Below are 10,735 nucleotides of genomic sequence, written 5' to 3'. Positions count from 1 at the left end.
TGGCCTATTGACTGGGGCTCCAGAGACCAGCCAGAGAAAGGACAGGATGGCCAGCCCCACCTGCTCCCCACAGGAAGGGCTGCACCCCTCTCCCCGCCTCCCCAGCAAGGGCTCAGCGGTAATCTCCTGCCCACAGATGTACAGTGTCACCTAGATACTGGAAATTGTCACCTAGGCCCAGCCCCCTTCTCAGGCAACCCAGAGCCCCCTTCCCCGCCAAGGTTTCCATGGCAATAAATTGTAAACACAACTAAGTAGACAGCAGCTGACATCGGGGGTTTCCGTGGAGTGCCTCCCCAAAATCGAGGTGATTATGCTTCCCTCTGGGACACGCAAGTGTGGTTAAGAAAACCAGCTCTGGCATCACAGAGAGTTCCACTTGCCTGTGGTTTGTGTGACCTTGGCCAAGTCCTGTCCTCTCTGTGTGCAGCATCCTCATCAGGCAAATGGGAATGACACCTGGTTCCTATGTGATGTGAGGATGAACTGAATCCAAGAAAGGCCTTCAGACTGGCACTTGATAAATGGGCACTGTTGGGGGCACTGTGGTCACAGCACAGCCCTGGGAGGTCACCTGAGACACCCTGAGGGCTGAAGGTTTTAAGGGATCTGGAGAAGGGAATGCCACTCAAACTGAGCTTTGGCCAGCCCCGGGACTGCTGAGGAGGAAAGACAGGTCCAGCGGCAAAGCTGGCAGTGCCACCGTAGCACCAACCAGAGAAGGGAAGCCCTGGCTGCCAGGCCTGGAAGAGTCGTGCCCCGAGGATGCCTCTGCCCAAACCTGGGGATCCGTCGACTCCTGTGACTCCAGCTCCGAGCCCAGACCCACCAGATCACCTCCTGAGAGTCCAGGGGCACCGCCCCAAGTCCTGTCCACCCGGCGAGTGTGTGCTCGTTCACTGGCACGTGTGACACACAGGCTGCATGCCGCCAGCCACAGGCCATCATCAGCCCTCAGAAGGCTTTGGTTTGGCCCAGCATAATGTTCAACAGCAATAAAACTGGAAGCAGTTACTAATCATTTTCACACAATTTATCAGACTTTCATCATTTCCGAAAAAATTGGGTAATCTGTAGAGCAACAAGCCACAGACATCTGCCCCTTCCCAATGGCGCGTCACTCTCTGATGGGCCCAGCCGGCCCCCAACTGCCCCCCACCCCGTGATACCTGCCCAGGGCCTGGGGACATCTGGGTATGTGATCATTTGACCGTTTTCTCTCCCACCAGAGATTAATGCCTTGGGGTCTGGGGTCATCGTGTGGGTGCCACTTAGAGAAGGGAGCCCAGCTCTGGGTTGAATCGCCCCAGGTGTTCTCAAGGGAGCACATCACTGGTCCTGCAAATCCAAGGGGCCCCGGCTTTACCACGTCCACCCCCCAGATGCCCCTCTGCTCAGGTCTACCAGAGCTCGGCAAGGAGCATGGGGACAATGCTGCCAAGGAAGGCCACGATGAGTGACACGGTCCCACATTCCACATGAGCTCATCTCATCCTCAAAAACATCCTGCAAGGGAAGTATGAGCACCCCACTTTGCAGATGAGGAAAATGGAAGCTTACAGGTCAAGGCCGCCCTTGAAGGAATCTGCAGTGTAGAAGGACATTCTGAAAGGGTGGCCCACGACCTTGCACTTTCCCCTGAAGATCTGGAGACACTTGCTCCACACCATGAAAGTACCCTTGGACTCAGCAAAACATCAAAACAAGTCAAATATCACCAGATTTCTTCCAAAGTAGTCAAGGGACATTTTAGTTCAATTCTACATGTCAGTGGCTCCTGATGTGACAGCAAGAGAGAAAACGATAGTGGAGACCTGGTGGACAGTCATAAAAATCGACAATGTCAAGGTACCAGCGAGACAGAATAGCACCATGGTGAAGTACCCTGGCTCTTGAATCACAGACCCAAGTTCAAGTCCCAGTCCCGTACTTCCTCAGCTGTGTACCCTGGGCCAGTTCACTTCCCAGCTCTGAACCTTGGCTTCCTGTTTTAAAACTGAATTAATAAAGGAAACAATCAGCAGAGTGAAAAGGCAACCTTTTCACTGGGAGAAAATATTTGCGAACCATGTATCTGAAAAGTGGTTAATATCCAAAATACATAAGAAACTCCTTCAACTTCATAGCAAAACACACACACACACACCAACACCAACAACCCCACAACCAAATAACCTGATTAAAACTGGGCAGAGGGGGCTTCCCTGGTGGCGCAGTGGTTGAGAGTCCGCCTGCCGATGCAGGGGACGCGGGTTCGGGCCCCGGTCCGGGAGGATCCCACATGCCGCGGAGCGGCTGGGCCCATGAGCCATGGCTGCTAAGCCTGCGTGTCCGGAGCCTGTGCTCCACAACGGGAGAGGCCACAGCAGTGAGAGGCCCGCGTACCGCAAAAAAAAAACAACAACTGGGCAGAGAACTTGAATAGACAGTTCCCCAAAATAAGACAATCAAATGGCCAACAGGTATATGGAAAGATGCTCAACATCACTAATCATCAGGGAAACGCATATCAAAACCACAATGAGGTGGGAGGGGGGGAGACGCAAGAGGGAAAAGATATGGGAACATATGTATATGTATAACTGATTCACTTTGTTATACAGCAGAAACTAGCACACCATTGTAAAGCAATTATACTCCAATAAAGATGTAAAAAAAAAAGAAAACCCACAATGAGCTATCACCTCACACCTGTCAGGATGGCTGTCACCAAAATAAACAAAAGATAAATGTGGAGGATGTGGAGAAACTGGAACTCTTGTACACTGTCCATGGGAATGTCAATCATTGCAGCCACTATGGAGAACACTATGGAGGATACTCAAAAAAATTAAAAATAGAAATACCATATGATCCAGTAATCCCAGGACTGGGTATTTATCCAAAATAATTGAAGTCAGGATCTTGAAGAGATAGATGCAGCATTATTCACAATAGCCAAGATGTGGAAACAATCCAAGTGTCCATGGATGGATGAATGGATAAGGAAAATGTGGTGTATACATACAATGGAATATTATTCGGCCTTTAAAAAGGAAATCCTGGGACTTCCCTGGTGGCACAGTGGTTAAGACTCTGCGCTCCCAATACAGGGGACCCGGGTTCAATCCCTGATCCGGGAACTAGATCTCCCATGCATGTCGCAACTAAAGAGCTGTCAAGCCACAACTAAGGAGCCCGTGGGCTGCAACTAAGGAGCCTGCGGGCCACAACTAAGACCTGATAGAACCAAATAAATAAATAAAAATTTTTACAAAAAGGAAATCCTGCCATATGTGACAACACGGATGAACCTGGAGGACATTGTGTTAAGTGAAACAAGCCAGTCACAGAAGGCCAAATATTGCCTCCACTTATATGAGGTATCTAAAATAGTTAAACCTACAGAGGCAGAGAGTAGAACGGTGGTTGCCAGGGGCTGGGAGGAGGAGGAGGAAATGGGGAGTTGCTATTCAATGGATATAAAGTTTCAGCTATACACATAAGTTCTAGAGACCCGCTGTACAACACTGTGCCTGTCATTAACAATCCTGTAGTGTGAACTTAAAAATCTGTCAAGAGGGGAGATCTCATCTTAAGTGTTCTTAGCACAATTTTAAAAAATTGAATTAATAGTATGACTATAAAGTGATAGCATTACAGTTTCTTGGAGGGATAAAACTTCTGTATCCAGACTGCGGGGGTTGTTACACGATGTAAAGTCTTGACTTCCACAGAAGAATACACCAAAAAAGGCCACTTTTACTGTAAGTTAATTAAAAAGATAAAATAAATAAATAGTCATCTAAAAAACAAGAAGATAAAATATAGAAAAATAAATGACTAATAATCGTATCTATCTCGTGGAGCCAGTGTAACTTTCAAGTCCAGTGACGTGCCCAGCACAGAGTGCAACACATCACCAGCTGAGAAACCATCAGGCATGACTAGTAAGATTCACCTTGCCTCCTTGCCTCCTCCAGAGCAATTCGAGCCCCAGATGGCAACTCAAGAGAGAAAAGCATCATCAGCACCGAATGTTCAGGGACCTGTGACTGAAGTTTGGTAACAGCCAGGCCTCTCATCTCAAATAGGGTTTCCACCTTTTGGATAAACAGAACACTCAGTCCCTTTCAAACGGATCTTGCTTCCTGGCCCGCTGTGCTGCCCAGCAGATTCCAGAAGCATTCAAGGGAAGGATTTTACTGTCAGGTGTGTGTGCTGGTCCCCCAGGGACCCCTAGGTGCACCAGCTATGTGACCCAGCATCTCTGGGGGTCAATTTCCCTGGATGTAAAATAGGAATAATGCCCACTCAGAGGATGAGGAGATTTGTAAAGCGCCTTACGTATCCCCGAGCTCTTGGTAGTACAGGGAACCCTGAGTTCCTCCGGCCTCTCCCAAGGGTCAAGACTTTTAAAAACCAATACACGCTAGTGTTGGCAGGTTTTTTTCCCATCCGGTACTTTTCCTGCATAGACACCAATGTAATTAAGTTAACAGACCTAAATGTTAAAGTTGACAACAGACAATTAGGCGAATTACCACTTCCGTAAAGGAACAATTACAGCTGTGTTTCCCAAACAATATTCTGAGAAATGGTACTGGCCGCCCCACGAAGAACAAGATTGGCTTAGACAGTAAGTTTGGCAAAAGCTGGGCTAAGTGACTCAGGTTCCTTTTGTGCAGGACTTCTCAGAGCCTTTAGTAAGTTATGCATGTGCTGTGGATCTCCAAATGAGGGACCCATTATGGAGCGGCACAGTCTGGGAGATGCTGAGTTAGTCAATCTTACTGTACATCCAAATCACCAGGGGATCTTGCATTTCCAGCAAGCTCCCAGGTGATGCTGAAGCTGCTGGTGTGGGGACCACACTTTGAAAAGCAAGGATATCCATGGAAAGGTAACCCCACCACCACTGCCCTGCCTTAGTGACAGCTTTACTAGTGAAGAACAGTCCCAGAGGGAATGTGCTTGCAGGGGGGGACCGATGGGACCAGACTCTACCCCCCAACCTCCCCTCCAAAGACCCACTCTGGCATCTGGCTGCCCCTGTGCTCTCGGCCTGCTAAATATGGGTTCTCTGGATCTAGAGCAGTCTTCTCAATCTTAGCTGTGCACTTGGAATCACGTGAGGACCTTTATAAAACACTGATGCCTGAGTCCCCCACCCTCAGCTCCTGATTACTGGGTCTGGAGCACCACCTGAGTTTGGGGATTTTTAAAACTCCTCCAGTGATTCTAACATACAGCAGAGCTGATGTTCACTGACATAGAGGTGGTGGGTAAGCCTCACCCCAAATGCCCTCCTCACACCCTGCCTGCCTCTCCAGTGCCTGATGAAAACTGCCCAGGAGCAACTCCAAAATAAAAAATGAAAGGATTACCAGATGGGAAACAGAACTTAACGAGGCCACAGCTGGCTAAAGCCACAGCTGGCTAAAGCTAAAGTCTCAAGATATTATGGTATCAGGAATCCAAACCGCCTCAGGAGGAGAGATTTTTCCATCCCCTTCCACATCCAGATGAGCAGGTAAACATATGCTGTACACTCTAAAGCCCCAGTGGCCGGAGTGGGAAAACCTGGACGCTCCAGAATGAGATGCTCTAAATTGCTGTTGAGACCACAGTGAGGGTTCTTTAAAGACAATTTCAGAATCAGATGTCAGACCACATGAGTCTAGTTAAAAAATAAATAAAAAAATAAAGGCTGATGACTTTAAGCTTCTTTTTTTTTTTTTTTTTTTTCCCCCAGTACGCGGGCCTCTCCCGTTGCGGAGCACAGGCTCCGGACGCGCAGGCTCAGCGGCCATGGCTCACGGGTCCAGCCGCTCTGCAGCATGTGGGATCCTCCCAGACCAGGGCACGAACTGACTTTAAACTTCTTAATGAGCACTACTGGGAAAGGATTAGAGATGAGAAAGCCAAGGAATCCAATTAGAGAGGGTTTCAGTTCTCTCTGAACTCGGTGAATGGAAGGGCAAAGCTTTAGAGATGAGCCTATAGGATACAAGTGGGGCTCTGGAGCACAAGAACAGCATTCCAACCCCAGTGCCTTCTGCTGACCCATCACGTCCCTTAACTCTTCTGCACTTCCACTGGCTCATCTGTAAAGTGGGATAACAACAGGGTCTGCCTTGCAGGGTTGGTGCGGGATAAAATGAGCACAGGTAAGATCCTTACCACAGGGTCAGGCACTAGTAAGTGCTCAATAAATGTGAAATGCTGGCTTGATTTTCAAATAATTTTTCCTCCAGTCTGGCTTTTATTTCCCTTTGGCCCTGATTTTTAAGTCTATTTATATTTTTTTAAAACTCGTTGTAAAGTACATGTTTCCGTCAACTTCCCCAAGATCTTTCTGGAATGAAGTAAGGGAGAAATACAGGCACTCACATAAGCCATTGTACTATCTGCTGAGTGCTGATTATGTGCTCAGAGCCCGCAGTGGTGGTCGGGGATGACCCCGGCACAGGGAGTGAGGGGGGCTGCAGGGGCCCCCCCCGGGCAAGGCCGCATGGGGAGCTGAGGAAATCGTACTTGATCAGAGCAATGGGCCCCACTTGACGGTTGAAACCAGAATGTGAAAAAAATCAGGTCAACTTTGGAAAGCTCCCCTGGGGTTCTAAGATCTGGAGTCTCTTGGAGATGAGAGACCACTTGGAAGGCCAGACTGAGAGGCGGTGGAGGCTGAACCAAGGGGCCGCAGCAGGGCCGGCATCACAGGCGTGTGAACTGTGCAGTCGCGCAGGGTCCTGTGCTCAGAGCACTGCGTCTAGGCTTAGTCTAATGCTCTGCTGTCACCGTCCTGACGTTCGTAATACTCTTCCAACAAGGGGTTCTGCATTTTCATTTTGCACTGGGCCCCGCAAATTATGCAGCCGGCTGTACCCTGCAGGGACACCTCACTTGCCCCTACATCTACCCTACAAAGTGAGGCGATGAAGATGGCCATCTTCTCCTTAAAATGAAGAAACGGAGGCTCGGAGAAGGTTGTCCCAGGGCCCAGATGGTCAGTGACAGGACAGCAGCCCACCCCCGGTCTTGGGGTTTCAACTCAGAGGCTGCCGTCGCGGGAAGCCGGCCACCTCTGCAGTGCCTGAAAGCCGCGCTCAGGCTCTCCTGGGCCTGGGCTGCAAGAAATGCCCCACCCTCCCCACAGCCTGAGCCAGAGACAGCAGGTGTTCTGGCCCCTGCCAGCCGGAACTGGGTCCGGGCAGGGCCAACGCCCACGGAACTGGGTCACAAGGCCAGTTCCACCACTGCAAGGTCCAGCGATTAATGAAACAATGCACCAGGAGCAAAACAAACACAAGTCATCTTTGAAGGCCTCGGGGCCCTCCTCTGTACTCTGCCTATCCCCCACCCCCAACTACAATTTAGAGAAGAGCACATTCAAGGAAGGAAGGGGGGAAATCAACCACCCACAGCTGAAAAGGTTCCCAGTAAAGGAAGAACTGGCACACCAAATCACACCGTGCCTTTGGCTTCCTGGACAGACTCTGAGAGACATATCCTGGGGGCGAGTGTGGCCCTGGCACTATTCTAGGCACTGGAGTTACAACAGTGAATGAAACAGATAAAGCTCTTTGCCCTAGGGAGCTCATGTTTCCATGGGAGGAAAAAAGAGAATAAGCATAAAATAATTAAGTGAATTATACAGTGTTAGGAAATACAGGTGCTTCGATGAAATAACACAATTAATAATGAAAAGAGTGGCCAATATTTATTGGGTGCATACTCTGTATCTAAATGCTTTACACACACTGGCTCAGTTAATCTTCTCGACAACGGGTACTGTTCTCATCCCCATTTCACAGACAGGAAAGCACACAGGAGGTAAGGTGCACGAGGTCCCACAGGCACTAGGAAAACAAGGAGTTCTGGTAAGAAAGAGCAAGAGGTTCCTTTCTCCCCCTTCCTGATTGTGTTCTGTATTAAAGAGAGCAAAACGAACGATCAGGAAGCCAGGTCTTCTCCCTGGCCTCGAACGGGGCGCGGGGGGGGGCGGCGGTTCAACCAGAGCATGCCCCTCTCCACGTCCCCATGGTTTTTAAGAGATCTGACAGGGCTGTGGGACCCGCCAAGACCTCCCTTTTCCCCCACAGCTAAGGCTTTGCAGCTAACAGTCCCCAGATCGAATCCCAGCTCCACCAGCTCACCACTGCCTAGCCCTGAGCAAACGGGTCACATGTCACCCAGCTCTGCAGTGGGGCACGTGGCGGAGGGCTGAGCACGGAGCAGACACTCAGTAAACGTTTGATCAATGAACACTGAAGCGCGTGTACAGTGGATCCTTCCTTCCTTAGAACCTGAGACCTGGAATGAACACATCTTAAGAAGTGTAGGTTACTAGGCTCGTCCTCCAAGGTGTGAATGGGAAGTGTTGAATCCATTCTCACTGTTCTGTGGTGGCACAAACCTTCAAGGAAATTGATTAGAACACCTCATTAAGCTGGGGCCCCCATGGTACCTGGACACTCCAAACCTCCAACTCAAGGGGCACCAGGTCAGGAGCTGTGCGTGACCTGGGATGCTGGCCCACCCTTCAATCTAGGTCCCATGAGGTCCAGGGCAAGACCCTCAGCCCTCAACTTCCTCCTCCTAAAATGGGAGATTAGGTGCAGAGTGAATGAATTCTATGTCCAAAAGCAGTGACTTCCCCAATAAGGTCAAAATCACTGGAACCTACTGAATCACAAAGGGATCTCATGTCCTGAATGTTAACCGTCTGTACAAGGACTGCCCCTGAATTCCATCACATGGGCTTTCCTTGTATGAAAATGCTCTGGGTCTGCAAGCATTTGTCTGAGACCCTGGTGCCAGTCCCAGGGCTGCATGGAAGGGGCAGGCTGTTTGTGGGATGGCAATGGTGCCCAGGGCAGGCTGAGTACCACGTCAGCCAGTGCAAGAGTTCCAAGGCCAATGTTCTCTCCATGCTTAAACTCCAACATGCCCACATGCCATGGGGGTCACTGCCAGGCTTTTCTTCCCAGGAAGGCTGTCGCTTTACCCTGACTTCATTCACACCTGTAGGGAGGGAAGGAGCTGGCAGGGACCGGAATCCCTATTTTGTGGATGAGGAAGTGGCCTCATGGAGAGGCTGCTTGTCCACTAACCTCCCACTTCTGAGCTCTGCACCCCTCCAGGCTCTGAATTAAGCTCTTCTCATGCACTCAGCCCTCGCAGGTGGGACTTTATTTTTAGCCCCAATTTGCAGGTGGTGAACAGAGATACTGAGAGGGCTCAGACACTTGCCCAAGCCATCAAGCTGTGCAGCTAAGGGGAAGTCTGAACCCAGAGCCTTTACCCCTAACTTCTAGAATATACCATTCTGCCCACTAAAGCCCTGCTATTTTTCTGGCTATACACCACAGTGTGGCTGCCTCAGGCCAGGGCATCCCCTGGGGCTCCATACTTCAAGGGAAACTCTGGATGTAGACCCCCTGTCAGGCAGGCTTCCAGAAGGCCTAGCCCAGCACAACGTGGACCATGAGGCGGCTGGACCCCACAAAGGGCCCATTGTGGTGACTGTAGAAAGCCAAGGGCAGATCAGGCTAGGCCCTCTGCAAAGCCCTGCCCACAGCTCCCTTACCTCCTCCCCTCCCCCATGGAGCCCCCATACCCAGAGCACAGGACCAGGACTGGCTGAGGTACAGGCCTCCGGTTCGGCCCAGTCAGGGAGAGTCTTAGCCTATGGAAACCTGAAACCCTCCAGCAGCTGTCTGGCGGGATGGGTCTGCACACCCCTGCGGATCCCTGGGGGCTCATCCGAGGTGCCCTGGACGCACCTGTCAGCTGGGGTGGGGTTCACGAAAGGAGGCTCTGTAGAGGAGACTAAGGGGATGGCTTGTCTGCTCCTATCTAGGGGAGGGAGGAAACCTGTTTCCCAGCATAGGGGGAAGGGGCTGCGAGTTTGCGAGGTGTCGGGGCAGCCTGGGGAGGGGGCTCTGCGGAGGGAAGGGGCGGAGCGGCCCGAGAGGTGGGTGGCCTCACTTCCCGCTGCACGAGGAGACCCTCCGAGGCTCCAGCTGGCTTTGTGTGCGGCACGGGGGCCCGCCCGGCGTCCCCGAGGGCCCGCCGAGGCGTGCACAGGGCAAAGGGCCGCTTTTGCGTTCCAGGCGGGAGGGGTCCGCGGCGTGCCCGAGCATCCCCCGTGCCCGCGGAGGGGGCTCCCCGGTGGCCGGGGTCGCCACACTCACCTCCTGAAGTCAAAGGGCATCGTGCCGCCGCCGCCGCTGCCGCCGGGGGTGGGAGCCCTGCAGGCCAGGTGGGCCGCGGCGCCGCGTGGGTCCCAGCCCGCTGCCAACGCCTCCGCCGGCCGCCCCGCCCCCGCCGGCCGCCCCCAGCCCTGGACACTCGCTGCTGCCTCCCGCCGCCGGGAAGTGACGCTCCGCGCAGCCCATTGGGCGCCGCCCCCGCCCCCGGCCGCCCCTTCCGCCGCCCTGTTAAAGGGGCCCGGGGGCCTGAGGGCCTGGGGTCCTAAGGGGCTAGGGGATAGGGGCTAGGAGCTGGGGGCTGGGGGCTGGGGGCTGGGGGCTGGGAGGGGGACGGGGAGGGGCTGGCCTTGGTGGGCGCGCGATGGGGGTCGAGGCTTGGAGAGGAAAGGAGCACCCAAAGACTCCCGCGTTCATTCCTTCCAAGCCCCCGCACTGTGTTTTCCATCACTTTCTGTGTGACCTTGAGCAAATCCCTCTGCCTCTCCGAGCCTCCTCCCCTGTTTTGCGTTTGTAAAACAGTTTCCTTGGGTTGTGAAAAT

The 10,735-nt window shown here is 52.3% G+C and overlaps 1 protein-coding gene across 1 annotated transcript in view; it reads right to left on the bottom strand.

The window, feature by feature from the left end:
* ERGIC1 (endoplasmic reticulum-golgi intermediate compartment 1) overlaps positions 1 to 10,353 on the bottom strand; it is a 107,428-nt gene extending 97,075 nt beyond the window's left edge. Inside the window, exon 1 of the mRNA XM_082621494.1 lies at positions 10,179 to 10,353. Within this exon, the coding sequence (XP_082477620.1) occupies positions 10,179 to 10,198 (20 nt within the window). The 5' untranslated portion in view covers positions 10,199 to 10,353. The remainder of the gene's footprint in view (positions 1 to 10,178) is intronic.
* Between the last annotated feature and the right edge of the window lie 382 nt (positions 10,354 to 10,735).

The sequence above is a fragment of the Mesoplodon mirus genome (assembly GCF_964341445.2).
Source record: "Mesoplodon mirus genome assembly, chromosome: 5".
In the NCBI taxonomy this organism is placed as follows: Eukaryota; Metazoa; Chordata; class Mammalia; order Artiodactyla; family Ziphiidae; genus Mesoplodon; species Mesoplodon mirus.
This window is presented reverse-complemented; position numbering and strand designations above follow the sequence as displayed.